Genomic DNA, 25344 nt, shown 5'->3' on the forward strand with positions numbered 1-25344 from the left:
AGCCGGAAACGCTCTCCTCCTAACTTCGCCTCTCCTTTAAAGCCGGGAGTCAACGCCCCGCCCACTACGGAAGGCGAAGAGGGTCTCACCCGGGAGCCCGCTTGCGGGCTGCTGCCGCCAAACCTCATCAATCGGCGGCTCGGTACAGGTAAAGCTAAAGGCCAGGGGCGCTGAGAGAGTGAGGGGACCTGCGGCGGGAAGACGGGGTCGTAGGAGCGGGCCTGCGGGGCATGCGGCCTGGCGCTCGGCCAAGTCGTCGTCCTTGGAAGGCCAGTGCCGCTCACCTGCCGGCGGACTCACGGGATGTAAAGTTGTCTTAGAGCCCGGGCTAGGCCAGGCGCCCGTCCTTCCGGGCCCTACGTCTTCCGTCCAGCCATCTTGGCGCACGTACGGGGACTCGCGCACGCACGCATGCCGGACGTCGCTACGCCCGTCTCCTGCCCGGGCGCGCCGCGGCGTGGGGTGGGGGGTGGGTGGGCGAGGGCGTCACAAGCGCACCTGATTGGCCCGTTCGGCGCGCGTAGCCCCGCCCCTCGGTTCTTGGCTCCCCTCCTGGCCTGTGAGACAGCGCAGACACTTGCAGACACTTGCTGTTTGCGGCCGTCCAAGGAGGGATGCTGGAGGAAAGTCGCTGAACCATCTGAGATTTCTGTTTCTTTTTTTACCCCCGTTTATCATTTACTGGGCTTCCCGGCATAAGGCTCCTTGAAGTAAAAACATCTTCTTACTGAATAGCCGCAGTTCCGAGAGCACGCTGTGCTAGGCGCGGTTCCGGGAAGGGTATGCCACGTATGTTCCTTGCTTCACAAAACTCACCGTCTAGTGAAGAAGAGAATCAGCAATAATCACAAAATTATAATCGTGGAAAGAGAGGTTATACTGTGGAAATACTTGACCGTTGAGCTCGAAAAACAAATGGGGGGGGCGCTTTCAGGGGAGATCTGGCTTAGTCTTGGAGGTGATCAGAGAAATGCACTGAGAAAGGCAGCGCTCGGCAGAAAGGGAGTTCCCTAAATCAAGGGGGAAGAGCATTCAAGATCAGCAAGGCCAGTGTGGTTTAGGCATAAAGGAAATTTGGTGTGGAATGAGGCGGGAGTGGCCTTTTGGCCTCCTGAAAGCTGTAGGTCTTTAGTCTGCAGGCACTTTTAAGGTGGGCGGGCACTGCGTGTGGAGCCAGCACCAGCAGTGCAGAGGGGAGGACTGCAGAGTTCAAGGTGCCAGAGCCTAGTTAGGAGACTGATGGTGGGAGGTGTCCTCAGGAGGGTGGTGGCGATGAATATAGAGAGAAGTAGGTGGATTTGACTGGTGTTTGGAAGTAACATTGAGGAGCCTTGGTGTTGGATTAGCTGTGGGAGTGCGGGAGAGCAGAACTGGAAAAGATGCTGGTCTCTGAGATAGGGGTTCTGGAAGGTGAGATGACGGATTAGAATAATAATATACAGGATTAAGTACATCTTTAGGTATTGAGTTTTGAGCTCAGGATTTAAAAGCTTTTTAAAAAATGTTTTCTGGATGCTTATTTCAATAAAATAAAAAATAAATTTAAAATTTTATGGTTAAAGAAATGTGGTTAAGTAATTAGCCAAGATATTATGTTGGCTTTTAGTGTTTTTAGTCACTATTCTAGCTCTTAAACAGCCCATCTCGGTATGGAGAATACTTTGTGCAAAACCAGAGCCAGGAGACAGCAACCTGCAGGCCTGGGGTTGGCGGTGCTCAGCCCCTACCAGAGCAGGGCACATGGAGCAGGGGGCAGGCCTCCAGGCAGAAGGACTTAGTGAAACTCCTTTGGAAGGAGTGACAGAGGCTTCTTAAAAGTTATCAGAATTGGAAAAATTAATTTCATAAATATTTAGTCCACTAGAATCCATGTAACTTTTGATCCAGTCTCCCAGGAAATAACAGATATCAATATATAACATTAGCCATGTAGGAAAGAAAAGCAGTGAGTGAACAAATAAATAGAAGTTATTTTCATCTCGTCAGTTGATAGGAGTTTGGTTACAGAGGTGTTGTCAAAGTATATGCTTAAGACTTGTACATGTCATTGTAAATTTTGTCTCAAATTGAAAAGAGTTGTAAACAAATACTGAACTCTAGGTAATGATATGCATGCTGAAATACTTGAGGGTGAAATGTAGCAGTGTCTGCAGCTTACTTTGAAATGTATCAAAACATAATAAAATGGATGGAAAGAAGAATAAATGTACATACACTACGGAGAGCAACAGTGGAATGTAGGTGAATGAGTATTGGGGTGTTGACTGTATGGTATTTTAACTTTTCTGAATATTTAAGCATTTTCATAATAAAAGTTGGGAAAGTAGTCTTATAATAGGGAAGTGCCTCTGTATTCCAGTTAATCATTAAAGAGATGTTGCCTGCAAGCTTAAATTACACAGTGGTCCATCTTTAGGAATCCTCCCTCCCAGGTGAAGCTTAAATACCTTTGTTCATCTCACAGAAAACACCTTGTCCAGTCCCACCTCTGAATGACTGCAAGGAGGAAGAAATTAACACATCCCCTCCGGAGCCTGGCTGGAACCTGGACTTTACCCCCTTCCCTTTTCATATAAAATAGGTCAGAATTCTAACTCAGGGAAGTTGGTTCTTTGGGACATGAGTCCATCATCTCAGCCTGCTGGCTTTCCAACAAAGTCACCAAAGTCTGTCTTTGTGGTCTGTCGTGTGGTGAGCAGTATAAGCTTGGACTTGGTAACAGTCCTCAAAGAATGTGATTCCTTTGAGACAACTGAAGACTGATGTGACAGTGTGAAGGACGCAGCCCTAAGCTCACCTGAAACACACAGCACATGGAAGTGCCACACATTGCAGGACTGCCCACTTTATGGCTTAACGTTTACATTCCAGTTCTTATGGAATATGTGGACCAAACACCAGAATTCCCCTGTTGTATACATCTGAAATAATGTAACTTTTTCTTATATCATCTAGGACAGTCAGGGATGATGCAGAAGAGCCCCGGGAAGTGGAGTGAGGATAGAAAGTAGCAGGAGCTGCAGAAGAGGAGCCACAAACATAGGAGACAGGCCCTGGGGATGCCTGTCAGTCTGTCCTCTGGTGCTCAGAGGATGTGGAGTTTTTCAGTGATCCTGTCTCAAGTAAGTAAAGAACAGCAGCAAAAAAGAAGCCTTCTGTTTCTCTCTAGAATGTGGAGTTAGCTACTCAATTAAAACTACCAGTAGATGCAGCTGATACAGCACAGAATGATTTCAGTAAGGTCTGAATAAACACAAAATCAGAAATGGATATCTCATACTATCAAATTATGCATTTTAAGTAACTGGCTTTAAGGTAACTGGCTCTTAAAATATTTTTGGATGTCTCAGAAACTGTAGTTTTGTGAGTGACCATGTGTACCAGTATTGTCATAAGAACATAACCATTTTCATTTTGATAGATCTGATTCATTCAGGCTGTTATATGTTTGACAAAGACATCTTTTTTTTTTTTTAATTTTTTTATTAGTTGGAGGCTAATTACTTCACAACATTTCAGTGGGTTTTGTCATACATTGATATGAATCAGCCATAGATTTACACGTATTCCCCATCCCGATCCCCCCTCCCACCTCCCTCTCCACCCGATTCCTCTGGGTCTTCCCAGTGCACCAGGCCCGAGCACTTGTCTCATGCATCCAACCTGGGCTGGTGATCTGTTTCACCATAGATAGTATACATGCTGTTCTTTTGAAACATCCCACCCTCACCTTCTCCCACAGAGTTCAAAAGTCTGTTCTGTATTTCTGTGTCTCTTTTTCTGTTTTGCATATAGGGTTATTGGTACCACCTTTCTAAATTCCATATATATGTGTTAGTATGCTGTAATGTTCTTTATCTTTCTGGCTTACTTCACTCTGTATAATGGGCTCCAGTTTCATCCATCTCATTAGAACTGATTCAAATGAATTCTTTTTGACGGCTGAGTAATATTCCATGGTGTATATGTACCACAGCTTCCTTATCCATTCATCTGCTGATGGGCATCTAGGTTGCTTCTATGTCCTGGCTATTATAAACAGTGCTGCGATGAACATTGGGGTGCACGTGTCTCTTTCAGATCTGGTTTCCTCAGTGTGTATGCCCAGGAGTGGGATTGCTGGGTCATATGGCAGTTCTATTTCCAGTTTTTTAAGGAATCTCCACACTGTTTTCCATAGTGGCTATACTAGTTTGCATTCCCACCAACAGTGTAAGAGGGTTCCCTTTCCTCCACACCCTCTCCAGCATTTATTGCTTGTAGACTTTTGGATAGCAGCCATCCTGACTGGCGTGTAATGGTACCTCATTGTGGTTTTGATTTGCATTTCTCTAATAATGAGTGATGTTGAGCATCTTTTCATGTGTTTGTTAGCCATCTGTATGTCTTCTTTGGAGAAATGTCTGTTTAATTCTCTGGCCCATTTTTTGATTGGGTCATTTATTTTTCTGGAATTGAGCTGCAGGAGTTGCTTGTATATTTTTGAGATTAATCCTTTGTCTGTTTCTTCATTTGCTATTATTTCCTCCCAATCTGAGGGCTGTCTTTTCACCTTACTTATAGTTTCCTTTGTAGTGCAAAAGCTTTTAAGTTTCATTAGGTCCCATTTGTTTATTTTTGCTTTTATTTCCAATATTCTGGGAGGTGGGTCATAGAGGATCTTGCTGTGATTTATGTCGGAGAGTGTTTTGCCTATGTTCTCCTCTAGGAGTTTTATAGTTTCTGGTCTGGCATTTAGATCTTTAATCCATTTTGAGTTTATTTTTGTGTATGGTGTTAGAAAGTGTTCTAGTTTCATTCTTTTACAAGTGGTTGACCAGTTTTCCCAGCACCACTTGTTAAAGAGGTTGTCTTTTTTCCATTGTATATCCTTGCCTCCTTTGTCAAAGATAAGGTGTCCATAGGTTCGTGGATTTATCTCTGGGCTTTCTATTCTGTTCCATTGGTCTATATTTCTGTCTTTGTGCCAGTACCACACTGTCTTGATGACTGTGGCTTTGTAGTAGAGTCTGAAGTCAGGCAGGTTGATTCCTCCAGTTCCATTCTTCTTTCTCAAGATTACTTTGACAAAGACATCTTATCAGAGAAATGGGCTTCCTATTTTGCATCAATCTTGGAAGGTTAAGGGTATCCCAAGACATCTCAGTGTTAAGTTACTTGAATCCACTTACACTGTAATGCTTTATTACTCACTTTCTTATGCCATCTTTTTCTGGGGGTCCTAACCCAGGAGCTGTTAACAGGAGAGGGGTATGGACACATTGTGTGTTCTGAAAAAACATCCCCAGATGATGCTGGTGGGCCTCCAGCTTCTGAGAGCCCTTCTCTAAAATACACATTAGCTTTTAGCTACTTTGGTTAGCAGAAAATTGTACACATTCTACCTTAAACTGAAATCATCACCATTTACTAGATAAGGCACTTTTAGACTTGATCTTATGAAAACCAGATGGAGAAAGAAAGGCAATTTGCATTAAAAAAAAAAGTCAGACCATTAAGTTTGTAAAGTTCCTGAGACATAGGCTCTGCTTAAACACAGACTTACAGCTAATGAAAGGAATATTTGTTAAGGATACATAAAGTCAGAGTGCTAATTTATTAAATTACAGTAAATATACAATTACACAGACTGGAATAGTCATATTGGCATGACTAGTGAATTTTTTCCTCCCTGTAGGTTGTTGATTCTTTCTAAAATGAACTTTTTAATTATGAAAAAAAAAATTTAAACATAGAAAAGTTGAAAGACTAACAACTAAACACTCATACAAGCATAAGCGAGATTCTGCAGATGTTGCCATAATCACACTTATTTGCTGCTGAACCATTTCAGAGTAAGTAAGCAGACGTCATGACTCACTCCCTAAGATTCCCTAAGAATGCCATTTTCATGGCTGAGAAAACAGTACTTTTCTGATAGGGTCTAATCCATCATGAATCTAGGCCATATGCAGTTCTTCCTCCCTTATCCCCACATGTCTTTTTAATTGCTTCTCTTTTAAACATTGAATTTTATGTCTCCTTAGTCTTTTAATTCAAGTTCCCAGTGACACTGATTTTTTTGTAAGGCTTGAACCCACCAGTCTTGTCCCATAGTCTGGATTTGTCAGTGGTTTCCTTGTTGTGTCATCTGATTTGTTCCTCTCAGAGTCTGGCCCTTGTATCCTTGAAAACCAGGAGCTCAGTCTAGAGGCTTGACGCTGTTCGGGTTCAGCCTTTTCGGCAGTCCCGTTTCACAGAAGGATCACCCGTCCCACAAAAAGACGAGTATTAGGGTGTCAGAGTGCTGAGTCTGACCCATTATGGGGTGACAGTGGGAGCATGTGTTTCCTGCTTCTATTTGGAAGTATTCCTTGGGTCACCCTTTGGTACCCCATGAACTCCTTGTTTCCTTATCAGCCTTTTACCCAATGATGTTTGCATCCATCTAGGCCTGAACAAAGAGCCAGACACGACTTAGAGACTGAACAACAAGCCTGAATCGGTGGTCTGATTGGAGATGGGAAAATGGTGGTTTTCAGTTAACTTTTATTTTTCTTCTCCAGGTATTAGCTGGCATTCCCCTCTAAAGAACACTTTTCTTCATTGACTGGGGATGATTATAGTTCTCCCTAAAAGGTAGGATAAATACTTAGTTCTTTTTCTTTAATGACCAATTTCCAAAGTAAGTAGCCAGGGTATTAGTCACATAGAGTTGTGGCTAACTGTCTTTTTCATGGATTTTTGCATGGTTGGTGTGTTGAAATGAATTTCAGTCACTGCTGTGTAAATGATTATACATTTGGCCAGTGAGAGTCTCTTCATGCAATCAAATTGTAAATGAAACATAAACAGAATGATAACTACCAGGGACGTCTGAAGCCTGGATATTTGATGATGTAGAGGAATGATTATTAGTTGGGATGTGCTACTGTGGTTGTTCAGAAGATAAAAGAGTCCTCAGCTCTTAGAGGTGATGTACTCAACTGTCTGCTGATGAGACGGGATTTACTGTGAAGTCGTTCCTGAATATTGGGGTCCGGGGAGCAGTTGTTGGTGGAGAGGAAGCACGTTGGCTGACGTGCTGCGGGTCAGGGAGCTGAGTGATGGATGCTTCGGGCTTCCTTTTCCTCTTTCTTCTGTACATGTTTGAGAATTTTCCTGATAAAAAGTTTCTCAATGACTTGAATTTGTTATTTGTCTCTCAGATTTAATATCACAGGTTTTTTCCCCCCAACTCTGTATTTATATGTTTATCTATGTAAAGTTTATTTTGAAGAAATATGTATATCTTCAACTTTGCTGATCTAAAGTCAAAATTCAGCTAGTATTGACGCATAACTGCTGTGTAAGTCAAGAAGGTTTAAACCCTTTTAAAATTTGAATAACAGTAAAGACGCTTTAAAAAAAAAGGTAAATAGTATTTTTCTACTATTTACCTTTTCCTCTTTTTGGAAAGTGTTTTTAAAGCTTTTGTAAAAAACTGTTAGCTTTCAGAAACAGTTTTTATTTTGTAAATACATAGATTATTTATTAGTATAAAAAATACTTCCTCCTTATAAAAGTTAGAGAATGATAATTAGGAAGAATAGGGGAAAGAAAATCACTGTGTCTTCAACCTTAGGAAAACTTCAGGGTTCTTCTTAAATTCCATCTTTTTCCTGTGCCTAATTTATTTGCTCCCTTGTTCTATGTAATGGATTGCTGATTCATCACACAGGGCACGTGCACTTTTTCATGATAAACAGAAGTTTTCTCCAGCGTCTTCAGACTTTTTCTGCTTTTTTTGCTTTGGGGGCTTTCCCCATGAATAAGTGTCTGATTGTTTGCTCTTTGAGCAGTAAGTAGCTCAGCTATTGATTTATTTTAATTTTTCAAAGTGATATGTATTTAATGGTATTTTATGATTAGTTATTTTAATTTTTTAAAAATTTATTTTAATTGGAGGCTAATTACTTTACAATATTGTAGTGGTTTTTGCCATACATCAACACGAGTCGGCCACGGGTGTACATGTGTCCTGCCGTCCTGAATGCCCCCTCCCCACCTCCCTCCCCATCCCATCCCTCTGGGTTGTCCCAGTGCACCAGCTTTGAGTGGCTTCTTCATGCATTGAACTTGGACTGGTGATCTGTTTCACATATGGTAATATACGTTTCAATGCTATTGTCTCAAATCATCTCACCCTTGCCTTCTCCCACAAAGTCCAAAAGTCTGTTCTTTATATCTGTGTTTCTTTTGCTGTCTCGTATATAGGGTCATTGTTACCATCTTTCTAAATTCCATATATACGCATTAATACACTCTATTGGTGTTTTTCTTTCTGATTTTCTTCATTCACTCTGTATAACAGGCTCCAGTTTCATCCACCTCATTAGAACTGATTCAAATGCATTCTTTTTAATGGCTGAGTAATATTCCATTGTGTATATGTACCACAGCTTTCTTATCCATTCATCTGCCAATGGACATCTAGGTTGCTTCCATGCCCTAGCTATTGTAAACAGTGCTGCGATGAACACTGGGGTACACGTGTCTCTTTCAGTTCTGGTTTCCTCGGTGTGTATGCCCAGTGGTGGGATTGATGGGTCGTTTGGCAGTTCTATTTCCAGTTTTTTAAGGAATCTCCACACTGTTCTCCATAGTGGCTGTACCAGTTTGCATTCCCACCAATAGTGTAAGAGGGTTGCCTTTTCTCCACCCCCTCTCCAGCATTTATTGTTTGTAGACTTTTTGATGTGGCTCAGCTATTTAAACCCAGTTTCAGTCCAATCCTGGGGCCTCTGCAGCATCTGCAGGTGGGGTCCTTCTGCATGACTCCAGGTGCCTCATTCACTGCGGATGAAACATCATAGATCTCGTGGAGGGTGGTAGACATTTGAAATGCCAGCTAGGAACTGTTTTCTTCTTTGGTAAAGCATGGGTCATTTTATTTAAGGTTTATTCATAAATCTGACAATATTTTCTCATGGTACTATAGAAAATCGCCAGAAGTTGACACAGTGATATGATCAAATACCCCTGGGAAAGAAGACCCTAGGTTTTGAATAAAGGAAGAAGATATAAGGAGGAAAGTTGAGTATTTCTAGAATGGACAGATACCGCACTCACCAGCCTTCTGTGTGGCGGGTGGGGTGATGCACCTGAAGGCCCGGGATAAATGCCTGCAGACACCGCCTTCCTCCTGACCGCCTCCTTTGACTCAACATGTTCATTGAGCACATATGGCTGGTCCTCCGTATCCACCAGTTCTGCATCCACGGATGCAACCAGCCATGACTAAAAATACTCAAGGAAAAAAAACTCCAGAAAGTTCCAAAAAGCAAGACTGATTTGCTATGCCAGGCAGCTATTGACATATCATTTCCACTGTTAGGTTTTTTAAGTAACCTAGAGACGATGTGGTATGTGGGAGGATGTACACAGGTTACATGCAAACACACAGCGTTTTACATGCAGGACTCGAGCATCCCTGGATTTGGGTGTCTCTGGGGGCCCTGGAATCGGCCCCATGAGGATACTGAGGATGCAGCATATACTGGGGCAGACTCTAGGCGCCGGGTTAGAACCTAGTTGGTTCCTTGCCACACTCCTAACCCAGACATGTTTTCTCACGAAGCTTACATGCTACTGAGGGAAGATCACGAACAGTGTGTGCAGATGTCATCAGTGAATGCTTTTAAAGGGCAAAGTGATGGGTTTGCAAGGATGGGGTGTGTCATTTACAGCGTGGACAGGCAGGGTGTCACTGAGAATTGAATGAAGCTGCCTCATCTGAGGGAAAGGATCACAGGGGTGGGGGTGTGTGTGTGCAGTGTTTACAAGAACAGCAAGGAGCCTGCAAGCTCGGAAGAGAGTGGAGGAGGTGGGCTGGGTGCTGTGGGTGGAGTGGGGTGGGTGGGGGAGGGCTCTGGAGTGAGGCGGGGGCCCCGGAGGGTTATGAGCACAGGGGGGCCATGGTCTGATGTCCGTGCTTTAAGTGTGGGTGATGGGTCATCAGGGGCAAGGGCAGCTGCAGGAGGCAGTCAGGAGGCTGGGACCTGACCCAAGTGAGAGGTGATCATGGCATTCGGGAGAGGGTGATGGCAAGGGAGGGGATGGGGAGTGGTTGGGTCCTGGTGGCTTTTAGAGGTGGAACAAGGAGATCTGCTGATGAACGGCTAAGAGAAAAAGAAGGGCCAAGGATCACTTAGCTGTTTGGGGATCACTTAGCTCTGTATCACACACGAAGTGCATGTGTGATACAGAGACAGGAGGCCTGAGCTGGGGGTGGGAGAGCAGGTGGAACTCAGTCCTGCACATGCTGACCCGAGGGTGCTGCCTGGGTGGAGGGCTTGGGCGGGCAGTCACCTCTGCAGGGATGGCGTTCCAGGGATCAACCTGGGTATCTGAGGGCAGGGCAGTGAGAGTGTGCACCTCCCATCACTTTCTGTGCTATTTACTGTTCATTTCCCCCAATATCACTGGTCAACAGTGGGTGTGTGGGTGTGTGCAGTGGTGATGGGCAGGAGGGCTGGGATACACAGCCCAGGAGGATCTAAGCTGGACCAGAGGGAGTCCCAGCCTTACACACCCCGGGAGCATCCCCGAGAAGCGCTGCCTGAGGCACCGCGTCCCTCTCGCTCACCTCTGACCAGCCACCTCCGTGGACCACAGCACCAACCCGTGGGGATGAACGGCTGGGTTTTAATGCTCTTTTCTCCCTGCTTTATAGGATGGCTGCTCTTTTCCTCAAGAAGTTAACATCACAAACCATAAAGACTGAGAATTACTACATTAGAAGATATTTGGGCAAATACATTTTACAGGGGCCGGCGCCCACACAGCTGTCCCCAAGACTGTCCTGCCTCATTCATGCAAAACCTTTTAGCACTGAAGACACCCAGGATGAGAGGACAAAGAAAAAAAAGAACGAGACGGCTTTCAGTAGCGTTGGGAGAAAAATCAACGAGCGCATCATTCACGTGCTGGACGAGCAAGGCAACGACCTGGGCCACATGCACCGGGCGAACGTGATCAGGCTCATGGCTGAGCGGGACCTGCGGCTGGTGAAGAGGGACCCCCACGCAGAGCCCCCACAGTATCAGCTCCTGACGGGCGCACAGATCCACCAGGAGCGGCTGCAGCTCCGAGAGGCGGAGAGGGCCGCGCCCAAGCCGGGTAGGTACCCTGCTCTCTGCTCCCGTCTCCCTCAGGCCGGCAGATCTGCAGTTTAAATTGAGCATCTGCCAGGTGCCTGTAACAGCTGGTGAGTAACTGGAATCCCGTTTTACTACTGCATCCAGTGTGTGTTTTTCATCCACTTACTTCGGTTCCTTTTCTCCTTGCTACTCTGTGTCAATCATCTCTTCCTTTACACCTGTGCAAAATGAGGGACAGACAAGGCGACCACCGCCAAAACGACAGGCGCTCTTTTCCCCTCTGACTGTGGCAGGGCCTCCCAGGGCCAGGACCGCAGAGTGCCGCATGGGGTGAGGTGTGTGTGGGAGAGGTGGGGACGAGTTCCTGGTCCTGTCCTGGCCTCTCGCCTGCCCTGGTCCTTCCTCCTTCTCTCCCCTCATCTCTGAGGGGAGGCAGGCAGTTCATTACAGAGAAGCACACTTCCTAACTCTGAAGTCATCCCCAGAGCATCCCCCATGCCCACTGCAATAGGGTAGGAATACTTAACATGTTTTACCAACTTGTCACTTAAACCTTACAGAGGCTGTGAGCTGAATTAAGTGAAGACATTTGTTTTTCATGATGGCTAGTAACTGCTGATCACTAGAGGTCAGAATGTGTCAATTCTCTGACACCACATTTAGCAACAGGGATATTGACTAGAAAACAAAAAATATCCAGAAGAGACCATCTGCGGTGGTAAGGGCATCAAACTGTGTCACAGTTAAAAAAAGGTGAACAGCCTGAAAAGCTTGGTTCAGAGATGACAGAAGGGCTGACAGAGGACTCTGGCCAGCTGGTAGGGGCTCTGAGAAGCAAGGAGGTGCTCCTTTTTAGAAAAATTATTTTTATTTAAATTAAAAAAGGATAAAGAAAAAGTACAGTGAACACCTGTTATCCACCACCCAAAATAAGAAAAAAAAAAGATTACCTGGTTCTCTTTAAAGGACCATTCCTTTGTTCTTTCATCAAACAATGGTAATGATAAATGGAAGCATTCCCTGTTTAGGTACTCTTACTTGGCAACTACAAAAGTGGTATTTCACCTTGTGTCTGTCTCCTCTATTTAACTGGAGGGTGAAACTTAATACCAGGCAGACAGGAGGGCCTGTAGCAGCACAGACCTTAGGACGCGCTTGTGATAAAACACAGGCCTCACAGACCAGCCCCAGATCTCACTCTTTCAACCCAGGACCCACCCTGACCAAGGAGCTGACCTTTTCTTCAAATATTGGACAACATGATCTGGACACAAAGAGTAAACAGATTCAGCAGTGGATCGAAAAAAAGTACAAAGTCCAGATTACAGTAAAGAAAGCAAAGAGTGCAGACGAGCCCGAGAACAAAATGGTAAGTGAAGACAGGCCTGAGCGACTGCTTGTCTTTGTTTTCTGAACTTACAAGTACAGCTGTGGAAAACGTAAAGGCAGAGAAAAGTAGTAATTCTGCCCAGTCTTGGTGGCAGCTTTCTAATTGGGTTCTCAAAATGCAAAATGTACACTTTTTTCCCACCGTAGCATTTAGTACTCCACCATGTGAGAACACTACTTCCTCACTTAAGGGCTGTATACTATTCTACTTCACAAACTGTAGAGGGTCCAACATTTACATAGGAAGACTAGAGACCGTAATGGGTTCATCTTTCTAAGTCCAATTCCTCTTTATAAATGCCTATGAGAAGCATTCAAGTCAAACTTAAGTGTTAGTTTACAGTCCCAGGGTAAGTCTGTGGAGGATCTGTGGATTTCGCTTTTGGAGTTACATAGCTTAGCAGCAGATAAAGGCAGCATTTACTCCAGTGGTTTTCAGCCTTAGCTCCAGGCTAGAATGACCCAGGCCCTGGGCCCAGTCCAGCCCACCCAGAATCTCTAGAACCATGTGTCTGTCTTTTTCTAACCACCTCAATGACTGTGTGAAGGACAGCTGGGAACAGCATGGAGCTGACAATCTGGGGGGATAAGGGCACCCTGCCAGTGCCCAAACCCACTGCTTTGCACTTTTTGTGAGAGGGTGGTCTGGGCCAAACATAGCCTCTCAGTGTCATGATGGGGGATTCAAAACTATCAAGCCTTTAGCGCGTTGGACTAGTTACATGGAGTTTGTATAACCACCTGGTTATTATACAGGTTTCGATCAGCTTAACCAGGTCTATATGATTTGACTTAGCAAATCCCTTATATAGCAATTCAAGAATGCTGGCTTTTATGGGTATCAGATAAGCATGAACACTGGCAAGAATCAGAGGTGCTGGTTTTACACTAGCCTTTTGTTTCCTTTTCTAGGAGGAGATATGTAATCGAATCGTCCAGACCATGTCTGGAATTGCAACCTTCTCATCCCGGCCACAGCCCATCAGAGGAGGCAAGGCTGTGATGTGTGTTCTTCGTCCCTTGAGCAAAAAGGAGGAGGCTGCGTGGAGAGCAACTCCGGGCACCCCGAGAGGAGACGCTCTGAACAGGGGAGACAGGAAGGATGGAGCATCTGGTGTCCTGCCCCAGTGACTTTAATAAACACATGCTTCCAGGAGACAGAACTGCAGTGGCTGGTCTGTGGTCCTCCACACAGTCCAAGTGGATGTGCAGCTGCGGTCAGCATGGCAACGTGGAGCGTGCGTGGCCTTCCATGCAGCTCAGCGGCTCCCCATTCCTGGGCAAAGGCACGGCCTGGTCCTGTGTCCTCTTAGGAGGGAGGTACCCACTGAGCCGGGAGGCCAGGCTCCGCTTCCCACGAGACGGCCTCACCTTGGGGAATAAGGAAGACAGAGCCAGTCAGGCCTCGTGTCTGCAGGTTCTGCAGCTGGGTCAACCAACAGCCCATCCAAAGTGTTTTTAAAAAAGGAAAAATCCAGAAAGTTCCAAAAGACAAAGTTTGAATTGCCATGTGCTAACAACAATTTACACAGCATTTCCATTGTATTAGGTATCATAAGTAACGTAGAGATAATTCATGGTACATAGGAGGATGTGCAGAGGTTACATGCAAATACAGATGACCCTGGAACTCAGGGGTAGGAGGGCAGGGGGGTTAGGCACATGGACACCAACACAGTCGAAAATCCACATATACTCAAGCACCTGTGGACTCTGGTATCCTGGGGGGTCCCAGAGCCAACTCCCCATGGATACCAAGGGATGACTAATTCAGAACCAAAACTATCAGAATCGTATGCCTGTCAGGTATGCAACTACCGCAGCATACAATAAAACTGTCGTAAATAAGGACGTGAACTCCACCCAACTGCCTTAAATAGTCATACAGACTCACAAACTAATAAGTAGTTGAAAATATGCCAAATAGCATATTTAGCATCTGGTTTAAGCAATTATAATGTTTTAAAATTAACAGCATGCTAAGTCTCAACTTACTTTGATTTTCTTCATGTTGGGGTCATGCACAACAGCATGCCTGCTGAGGCTCTGCTGCAATGAAGGAGAGAGACAGTGAGTCTATTTGTGAGACACCTCTGGAGTCTGTTAAAGTCCCCTGAGTTACTCAGATAAGCCAACATCCTTCTTTCTGTTCTGCGGAGCGATCCGACCTCTAGCACTGCAGCACACTGCTCCCTCCACTGAAATCCTGCCTTCCTGGAGGACCCAGGTTAGGAGTGTGCTCCCCGCCTGCAGAGGGGGTGGGGGTGGGAGGGGGCCAGTTCTGAATGGACTCTTCCGAGCTGAAGGAGGGAGACTCTTCTAATTGCCCCAGTGTCTACAGCACCCCCAACACCCCTGGAAAACCTGGCCCAGGTCTGGTCTCCGCCCTGACGCTGACCATGACCCTCACCCACCACTGTCTACTGTAGTTCATGGCCACTGCCTGTGACAGCAGCAACGGGGCACAGGTCTGCAGGGCTGGGTCCTGCTCTCAAAATCTGGACTAGTTTCCCGAAGCTCTAAGACCCCACCCCGTTCCCAATCCCCAGACCATTGCAGTTCAAAAGGACACCCAGGACATCAGGAGACTCTTATGAACAGTACGCATATGGTGCCACCGGCTACTGGGTCTCAAATGTAGTCACCTAAGAATCACCTGGGAAGTTGGTATGAACACAAATGAGTGGACCCATCCCCCAGACTTCCGAGTCAGTGGGTCTGGAGCGGGTCCTGGATGTGCACTTCTGGCAGGTTCCAGCCATGCTGAGGGCTGGACTTCGAGAACCAAGGGCAGGGGCCAATCTGGTGTTTGCCCAGCTTGGTGGAGAACCACTCCTGCTGGAGCTAGAGCGATGGGCCAGACCCCGCCCTCCAGCTCCCCCATCTCCTGGGAGCCTGGCAGAAAAGATGCAGACCCCAAGGATGGCCCCCTGCCCCCGGGGTGGGTGGGTGGACAGGGCTCACCTTCATGGCAAAGGTCTTGCCGCAGCCGGCATGCTCACACACGAAGGGGCGCTGTTCCTCGTGGAAGGAGAGGATGTGGCTCTGGAGGTTGAAGGCGGTGGTGTAGGTGCGGCCGCAGCCTGCCCGTGGACACCGGCACACATCTCGATTGGGGGCATGCGTCCTCATGTGCTGCCGCAGGAATTCCTTGCGTTTAAACGTTTTCTGGCACACACCACACCTTATGTCCTCTGGGGGAGCAGAAGATAGGGGAGCCCGCGTCCCCGGCGTTAACCATAGAGAAAAAGCTAACATAGAATATATCAAGTAATGGGTTGGACACTAGAAACCTGATGACAACACACCAATCAGAATGTCAGGCAGAGGAAACTAACTCTAGTGCTTGCTTCTTTAAAGTCTGCCTTTAGTTCAGTTCAGTCGCTCAGTCGTGTCTGACTGCAACCCCATGAACTGTAGCATGCCAGGCCTCTCTGTCTATCAACAACTCCCGGAGTTTACTCAAACTCATGTCTATTGAGTCGGTGATGCCATCCAACCATCTCATCCACTGTCGTCCCCTTCTCCTCCTGCCCCCAATCCCTCCCAGCATCAGGGTCTTTTCCAATGAGTCAACTCTTCGCATGAGGTGGCCAAAGTACTGGAGTTTCAGCTTCATCATCAGTCCTTCCAATGAACACCCAGGACTGATCTCCTTGCAGTCCAAGGGACTCTCAAGAGTCTTCTCCAACACCACAGTTCAAAAGCGTCAATTTTTCGGCACTCTGCTTTCTTCACAGTCCAACTCTCACATCCATACATGACCACTGGAAAAACCATAGCCTTGACTAGATGGACCTCTGTTCGCAAAATAATGTCTCTGCTTTTTAATATGCTATCTAGGTTGGTCATAACTTTCCTTCCAAGAAGTAAGTGTCTTTTAATTTCATGGCTGCAATCAATATCAGCAGTGATTTTGGAGCCCCCAAAGATAAAGTCAGCCACTGTTTACACTGTTTCCCCATCTATTTCCCATGAAGTGATGGGACCAGATGCCATGGTCTTAGTTTTCTGAATGTTGAACTTTAAGCCAACTTTTCCACTCTCCTTTTTCACTTTCATCAAGAGGCTTTTTATAGTTCCTCTTCACTCTCTGCCATAAGGGTGGTGTCATCTGCATATATGAGGTTATTGATATTTCTCCTGGCAATCTTGATTCCAGCTTGTGCTTCTTCCAGCCCAGTGTTTCTCATGATGTACTCTACATATAAGTTAAATAAGCAGGGTGACAATATACAGTCTTGACATACTCCTTTCCCGATTTGGAACCAGTCTGTTGTTCCATGTCCAGTTCTAACTGTTGCTTCCTGACTTGCATATAGGTTTCTCAAAAGTCAGGTCAGGTGGTCTGGTATTCCCTTATCTTTCAGAATTTTCCACAGTTTATTGTGATCCACACAGTCAAAGGCTTTGGCGTAGTCAATAAAGCAAAAGTAGATGTTTTTCTGAAACTGTTGCTTTTTCAATGATCCAGCAGATGTTAGCAGTTTGATCTCTGGTTTCTCTGCCTTTTCTAAATCCAGCTTGAACACCTGGAAGTTCACAGTTCATGTACTGTTGAAGCCTGGCTTGGAGAATTTTGAGCTTTACTAGCGTGTGAGACGAGTGCAATTGTGTGGTAGTTTGAGTATTCTTTGGGATTGCCTTTCTTTGGGACTGGAATGAAAACTGACCTTTTCCAGTCCTGTGGCCACTGCAGAGTTTTCCAAATTTGCTGGCATATTGAGTGCAGCCCTTTCACAGCATCGTCTTTCAGGATTTGAAATAGCTCAACTGGAATTCCATCACCTCCACTAGCTTTGTTCATAGTGATGCTTTCTAAGGCCCACTTGACTTCACATTCCAGGATGTCTGGCTCTAGGTGAGTAATCACACCATCGTGGTTATCTGGGTTGTGAAGATCTTTTTTGTATAGTTCTTCTGTGTATTCTTGCCACCTCTTCTCAATATCTTCTGTTTCTGTTAGGTCCCTACCATTTCTGTCCTTTATTGAACCCATCTTTGCATGAAATGTTCCCTTGGTATCTCTAATTTTCTTGAAGAGATCTCTAGACTTTCCCATTCTGTTGTTTTTCTCTATGTCTTTGCACTGATCACTGAGGAAGGCTTTCTTCTCTCTCCTTGCTATTCTTTGGAACTCTGCATTCAAATGGGAATATCTTTCCTTTTCTCCTTTGCTTTTTGCTTTTCTTCTTTTCATAGCTATTTGTACACTTAGATGACCATTGTATCTACCACCGTGGGCAGGAATCCCTTAGAAGAAATGGAGTAGCCATCATGGTCAACAAAAGAGTCCAAAATGCAGTACTTGAATGCAATTGCAAAAACGACAGAATGATCTCTGTTTGTTTCCAAGGCAAACCATTCAATATCACGGTAATCCAAGCCTATGCCCCAACCAGTAATGCTGAAGAAGCTGAAGTTGAAAGGTTCTATGAAGACCTACAAGACCTTTTAGAACTAACACCCAAAAAGGATGTCCTTTTCATTATAGGGGACGAATGCAAAAGTAGGAAGTCAAGAAACACCTGGAGTAACAGGCAAATTTGGCCTTGGAGTACAGAATGAAGCAGAGCAAAGGCTAATAGAGTTTTGCCAAGAGAACTCACTGGTTATAGCAAACACCCTCTTCCAACAACACAAGAGAAGACTCTACACATGGACATCACCGAAATCAGACTGATTATATTCTTTGCAGCCAAAGATGGAGAAGCTCTAAACAGTCAGCAAAAACAAGACCAGGAGCTGACTGTGGCTCAGATCATGAACTCCTTATTGCCAAATTCAGACTTAAATCGAAGAAAGTAGGGAAAAACACTATACCATTCAGGTATGACCTAAATCAAATCCCTTATGATTATACAGTGGAAGTGAGAAATAGATTTAAGGGACTAGATCTGATAGACAGAGAACCTGATGAACCATGGACGGAGGTTCGTGACATTGTACAGGTCTGCCTTAGCTCTCCTAAATTCCTATGTGATACATGGTCCCCCGGCCCTCTGTTAAGCACAGGGCTTCTCTGCACGGGGCTGCGGGCAGGGGAGCAAGTTACACAGACCCTTGTGCTCCCTTGTCCTCGGGCACAGAGGGCACACTTCCTGGCAGACTCCAGCCAGGGCCTCCCCACGTGCCTCCCCCGCTGGAGCCTTTAAGATGCCAGGTGAGCACAGGCCTGGAGACCCGGCCCAGCTCCTCCCAAACCTGGGGCCACGGGTCTCTCTGCTCACGCGTCCAACACCGAGGGACCCAGCGCTTAACAAGACATATTACAGAGAGTAATAGATAATAATCTATTACTTTCCCGAGCATGTGTAATAGTTCACCCTCTAAAAGCACTCAGTCAGTTCTACAGGGGCAGATACTATATTTCTATCATGTCCTCCATGCTGGCCTTACCTTTATGGGTTTCTCTCATGTGTTTTAGAAGCTCTGTCCATGTTTTTGCCACAAAAGAACATTCTTTTTGACATATATAGCCTATTAAAAAAATAAACAGATTGGTATGTTGTCTTTGTGAATATTCAGTATAAATAACAATCAAATTAGACTGAAAAGAAAATGATTATTATCAAAAACAAGCTAGATCAGAGTATTACACAAACTACGGCTGTTGTGCCCGTCAGGGTGGGCACCGGGACCTACCCTCGTGGACCTTCCCGTGCCGCTTCAGGCTGCTGGGGGAGGCAAAGTGTTTTCCACATCCCTCGTGGGCACACCTGCATTAACAACACATGAGTGTCAGCCGATCGACCCCCTGTCAGAGAGAACTAACTGACTAACTGTACTAAGATAAACAGTATGCTGTCCTCACCCTGCCACAACTAAAGGAAAAGCGTTAGTCACTCAGTTGTGTTTGACCCTCTGTGACCCCATGGACTGTAGCCCACCAGGCTCCTTTGTCCATGGGATTCTCCAAGCAAGAATACTGGAGTGGGTCGCCATTGCTTTCTCCAGAGGGATCTTTCCGACCCAGGGATCGAACCCAGGTCTCCTGCATTGCAGGCAGATTCTTCATCGTCTGAGCCCCTCTCAGGGAAGCCCCTCTCCTACAACCAAAGCAGTCATAAAACTGGGACTTCAAATTCAGACCTAGTTGCAGGTGAGATGAAAGTTACTTGACCAGCCTTGGGCAGAGTAAACCAAGAAAAAAAAGTCTTTTTTTTTTTTTTTTAATGCTTATGTGATCAAATTAAACACTGTTTCCATCTTTGTACTTTGGACAATACACCTCATTTCCATGGCCACAGAATACCCAAGCCATCCTGAATCGTTTGTGTCTGGTTTCCTTAATGATGCTGCCACGGGATGGTGCGAAAAGAAAACAGGGCAGCAGATGCACTGCCTCTGGGGAGCCATAAAAAGCACGTGCCACTCTGCACTCCGGCCACCAGCGGCACGAAGAGGCAGCAGGGCTGCAAGCGGGGACAGGCACTGTTGCTGCCACAAATCCCAGGCCCAGGACGCGTGAGCTGAGAGACAGGCGCAGGCAGCTCAGCTCAGCTCGCAGACGGCTGTCAGCCGGGGCTCTGCAGGGCAGCCGTCAGCAGGTGCCCTCTGCAAGTCTCTGCCAACGTGTCCAGTCCCCTCTTCCTCTTCCTCCTGAAACCCCTTCTGATGCAGGCTAAGCTCAGTTACCTTTGTTCTACAGGAAAGGAATACTCAGCATCCTCATAAGGACATTTCGTATTATTCAACAGGCTCTATATAGATAGTTAAGCTTAACCACAACTGTACTAATCTCACAAATAATTCTGAAACACATTACTCTTTCTTTTGAAGAAACAAAAGCCTATTCTGAAATGCCCCAATATATAAGTAGGCATAGACTGTACAACTCAACAGGAAAACGCTGATTAAGAAATTGTTTCCGAGCATGTGCACGCCACCTGTGCATTTTAACCTTATCTCTGCTTGAGCCTGAAGGTTTTCACCCATGCGGAGTACCTACTTGAAGAGTGGCTCGTTGGTGTGCTGGCACTGGTGGGTTTTCAGCTGCTGATGTTTCCTAAAGGTCTTCTTACACCCTTCAAAACTGCACTGTTTAGTAAAGGTTTGTTAGTCTTGGAAAAAAAATCAAAGAACAGTTCATAACAGAATCCTTTCAAGATAAAAATACTGCAGAAGTTATATTCTTGCTTCTTTCACCCATTTAGTTACTATAAAATTCAAGAAGCTTCAAAGAGTAGCACGTTTGAAACAGCAAAAAAATGTTTCATTTGGTAAAGTCTACCAATAATACAATTAGCAAAAAATATTTGCTTACAAAATGATACCAATACCAACATTATGATATTATTATTATTATAGCTAGTGTCAAACTAAATTCAGATTATTTGACAGACAAAATTTATTTGATGAACATTTTAGGTACACAGGCAGTAAACATAAAATTTAGAGAATTTGAGCATATAAAATCATTCATACTTACTGCATATTGTTTTTGCTGGTTTTCATGTTTGCGTTCAAAATGTTTCTTCAAGTTTGATTTTGTGTTGAATTTCTGATCACAGCCACTAGCTGTACAACTGTTATGAAATTGTATAAACCAAAATATTAACAAACCGAAGGAAGAGAAATTTTAAGATGTTTACCTCCTCCCACTTTATAAAAGCTATCTACTCTGAAATATAGTATAAAATATTCTTTAACAAATTCTGACGTGTTAAGCCATACCATGTAGGCATCTCAGTTTGATTTTATGTAACGAAATGCATTTTCATGTAAGGCTTCTGAAATTAAGCACAGTGCAACAGACGTTGTCCAGTGGGCAGAGGCGAGGTGGAAACACTAGATCCGAAAGCCCCCAGCCTCTTAGACTTGAATCACATTGAAACTGTTCTCAATTTAGAATTTGATCACTTTAATTTTGCTTGAAATATCTCTACAAACTGCACTTCTAAAAAGACCTCAAAAACAACTGGTTTCAGCTTATCATTAGAGGCAAAAAACAGACACTTGGAGTGGAACCATAACTATTCTGCCCTCTAGCATCTCACCAACCTGGGACAGGTCTGCTTAATGAGTGTTTCTATATCTTGACCCTGAATTATCTAGATTCTCTGTGAAGTTTTTTTAAAATATGTGCTCTTATTGTGATGACTTTTCATAAACCTGACGGATGAAGCATGGCTTCCTTTACAAGCCCTAATCTTAGCCATCATTTCACTAGTAAGTAAAAACCAAAAAGCATGAAAAGGGACACAAATGCATGAATCTTCTTACCCTGCCTCCTACCCACCCAGGCTTCCCACTTCTCCCAAGACAGGCAAGAATATCTCAAGTTTTGTTCTATAACTTTTAGGATTTCTTTATATAAACAGAAGCAAATACAAATAGAGGTCTTCCTATTTACCCTCCGGGTTCTTTTTAACATACAAAAAGGTAGCCTGATAAACACCCTCTTCTGAACCTTGGTTTTTCTATTAATAAGCCCTGAAGATTTTCTTACAAGTTTCACAGGGAATGCCTGCCTTCCTTTTTACAGCTGTATAGTATTCCACCATATAGATATACGTATACTTTAACTGGTCCTTCCTGATGAGCAGGCAGGCTTGTTCCATCTTTTTAACAAGCCTTCCAGGTGATTCTGAGGCATTCCAAATTTTAGATCCACTGCTTTAAAGTAGCTGATTTAAAAGAAAAACAGTATATCCACCCTTTCAGAGATCAGAAGTAACCCTGAGTAGAATGAAATACTGGCATGGTGGGGGAGCAGGGGCTTCTTTGAAAGAAACAGAAGATAAACTGTTACAGTTCTACTTTCTCATGCTTATGTCTATTATCCCAGCCACTGATTGGTTCGTAAAGGCCCTGAGGACGCAGAGCCCTCAATCTGCCAGGGAAGCATTTAAGAGGATCAAACTCAAGAGACCTTCGGATGAACCCAGCCCGGAAGCTGTCACACACGATGACACACAAAACCCCGACCCTCCGCGACATGTTCCAAGCCGAGTCTCCTCTGAGGAGATGCAGAAGCCCCGCATTCCTGATCTCATGAGTCATCGATCAGTTTTCTGTGCCAAACACGACCCACTTCAAAGGCCCAAAGACAGTTCCCCACTTACACAAAGGGCTTTTCCCCGGTGTGAATCAGGGCGTGGCGGCTGAGATGGTAGTCCCTGACGAAGGCCTTGCCACACCCTTCGTGGTCACAAACAAATGGTCTCTAGCAGGAAGGAAAGAAAAAGCATGTCAGTCCTGTCCCAGTCAGTAACCCTGCTGTTACTTAAAGCCTTAATCTGTGTGGTGGGCAAAGCACATCACTGTCGACTGTCTGCAGAGGTGGTTTCCACCCAGTATGTGCTGAGCACCTGCTCCAGGAGGCCGGGGAAGGTTCTCCCGCCTGGGGTTACATGACCAAACTGCCGCAGCTTCTCACAAAGCTGCTGTAGCAGATTCTGACCTAGGAGTAGCAACGTACGAGAAAGGCGGGCGCCTCCACAGTAACACTACAGCATTGTGACGCTCCTCCCGACCTACCCTGAGCTTCAGCGGCCCCCTCAGAGGCTTCCTGGCTGCTGTCAGCACAGTCCATGTCCACTGGTCCTGCCTTCTCTCCCCAGCACCCTCTCATCTGCTCAGAGTCCAGGGCTCTGTGTCGTCTTGGACAAGCCCACCATCTGCTCGGGGAATGCCTGGCACAGCTACGGAGGACTGTGTCACACCCGGAAAAGCTCACGGCCCAGCGTGTAACCACCTCTCAGGACCCAGGAGCTGGGAGGAAGGGACCCCCACAGGAAAAGCCAAAACGTGTCCCCCACATAACCAGTTTAGTGTATTGAACTATGGAAAACGTGCCCCACGACCATCCAGGAAGGAGGCACCGAGGTCTCAGATGACAGCACTGGTAGCAAAGCAGGTGGACAGGAAGACAAGAATTGCGCTGCCAGGCAGGCTCCGCACACAGGAGTCTGCACAGCCCGGCAGGGAGGAGACGCGAAAAACGCTTGTTGAACTGACGTGTGGGAGGTGGAATGACATGGCTCCAAGTCTTCCAGCCAGCGTGAAGGAAGCTGGGAGTGCCAATATCCTAAACACAGTCCAGGAGTCTAAAAGGAAAGGTAAGCACTAATCTGGCCTCCTGGTAACAGAGCCTAGAATTGGGGCGGGGATGGTAGAACTGGCCGGAAGGATAGGGAGGCAGAGCATAAAAGATGTCATAAGTGAAGCCAGTCACAGGGTATGAGAGAGGGGGGTGGGAGAGGGGCCAGGGTCAGTGAGCTGGAGAAGGCCCCAGGGAGGGATGGTCAGCCTTCAAATGCTGTAAGGGGTAAGAGGATCTGAGTGTGAGGACACAGAGAGGAGTGGCCTGTAAGTTAGGGAGGTGCTAGAAGAAGAGGCAGGAGTGGCTGGGCCCTGGTTAAGGGCCTCCAGCTGAGGCTGTGAGAGGCTGGACTCTGCCCAAAACCCAGGAAACCGACTGATTCCCAGGCCTCCATGAGATGTCCTTTCCTCATCTGTGACCTCCCAAAGCTTCCTACAGCCCACAAAACAAAACCCAGGCTCTAAAGCCATCTGTACCCTGGTCTGCAAATGACCCTCCTGGCCTGCCCCTCAGGCTCCCCTTGGATGGTGCCCCCACCCAACCACACTGCCTGGAGTCTGCCCCCAGGACCACACGCTCCTTTGGCAGTTCTGCCTGCCCCGTTTTTCCCTCAAATGTCTGCAGGGCGGAAACCTTTCCTTCTCACTCAGGTTAAGAGAGAGGGCTTTCCGCACCACCGCCTTCCAGCACCCCTCTCTTCACTGTGCTGCATTCCTACTTATCCCTCGGTCTGTCCGGATGAAACCGTAAGGTCCGTGACACCAGAAGCCAGGACTGTCGGGCATGCAGCTCTCCGGGCTAGAATGGTGCAGAACTATGAATGAATGAACACAGGCTGCTTGCAGACCTTTAGGACTCAGAAGTTCTCCCGCCATTCCGGTCCCAGGAGGCGGGGCCTTTGAAGGCCAATTGGGGTGGGGGTGGGAAGGTGAAAAGTGAAAAAAGTTAAGTGTCAGAGGACTCAGTCGTGTCCGACTCTTTGCGACCCCATGGACTGTAGCCCACCAAGGCTTCTCTGTCCAAGGGATTCTCCAGGCAAGAATACTGGAGTGGGTTGCCATGCCCTCCTCCAGAGGATCTTCCCGATCTAGGGGTTGAACCCGGGTCTCCTGCATTGCAGGCGGATTTTTGATCGTCTGAGCCACCAGAGGGGTGAGGGTAGGAGGGGATATTCCAACCTTGAAAGTATTTACAAGTTCTGGGGAGGCGGTGGCTGGCCATCACTCAAGATCAAAGATTAAAACGTTGCTTGTTGAGCCCTGAACCCACGACCAGGGTATCTCTCGGTCCTAGAACGACCTGTCTGCGTCCTCCGTCCTCCCCTGACCTAAGGCGTGGGGGGCGGCCTTGGCGAACCCAGGTCGCAGGCCCACACGCCACGCCCCCGACGGCCGCGGCCCGGTTACCTCCCCTGTGTGCCGGCACAGGTGCGCGTCCAGCTTCCAGGCCTTATTGTAAGCGGCGCTGCAGTTGGGGAAGGAGCAGATGAACCTCCGAGGGAGCGGCGGGGCGCCGCCCTCGCCGGCTGCAACGAATGCATCGGCGATAGTCAGGGACGACACCGCCTCGGCCACCGAGGCCGGCGGCTCCAGGTTGCCCTGGGCCAAGCGCTCGGCCACGTGCTGGGCCACGTGCCGCGGAACCGCTGACCACCTACCGCTCCCCCTGACCCAACGCGTGGGCCCAGGGCACTTCCGGGAGCGTGACCTCTGAGGGGCAGGGTTGGAGCCCTGGCGCGGCGCTCGCGCATGCTCCGAGAGACCCCGCGCGCGCCTGCGTTTGCGCATG

At 46.5% G+C, this 25344-nt stretch overlaps 2 protein-coding genes across 5 annotated transcripts; one reads left to right on the forward strand and one right to left on the reverse strand.

The window, feature by feature from the left end:
• On the forward strand, window positions 1-14360 carry MTIF3 (mitochondrial translational initiation factor 3). Of its 4 annotated transcripts, none has more exons than XM_043891913.1 (6): window positions 1-148; window positions 2956-3122; window positions 6546-6618; window positions 10694-11139; window positions 12332-12489; window positions 13422-14360. In XM_043891913.1, the coding sequence occupies exons 3-6, from the start codon at window positions 6596-6598 to the stop codon at window positions 13638-13640; spliced, it is 846 nt and encodes a 281-aa protein (XP_043747848.1). In that variant the 5' UTR covers window positions 1-148; window positions 2956-3122; window positions 6546-6595; the 3' UTR covers window positions 13641-14360. The 4 variants fall into 4 exon arrangements, with proteins under 4 accessions (XP_043747848.1, XP_043747850.1, XP_043747847.1 ...); XM_043891912.1 differs by lacking the exon at window positions 1-148 and adding an exon at window positions 563-789; XM_043891914.1 differs by lacking the exon at window positions 1-148 and adding an exon at window positions 563-780.
• Window positions 13602-25344, reverse strand: GTF3A (general transcription factor IIIA). Its single transcript, XM_043891911.1, has 9 exons — window positions 24963-25344; window positions 22577-22677; window positions 20941-21037; window positions 20461-20549; window positions 19155-19228; window positions 18909-18989; window positions 15474-15703; window positions 14505-14558; window positions 13602-13880 (listed from the first exon to the last, which is right to left on the reverse strand). The coding sequence occupies exons 1-9, from the start codon at window positions 25341-25343 to the stop codon at window positions 13728-13730; spliced, it is 1260 nt and encodes a 419-aa protein (XP_043747846.1). The 5' UTR covers window position 25344; the 3' UTR covers window positions 13602-13727.

Source organism: Cervus elaphus, chromosome 30, assembly GCF_910594005.1.
Source record: "Cervus elaphus chromosome 30, mCerEla1.1, whole genome shotgun sequence".
Taxonomy (NCBI): domain Eukaryota; kingdom Metazoa; phylum Chordata; class Mammalia; order Artiodactyla; family Cervidae; genus Cervus; species Cervus elaphus.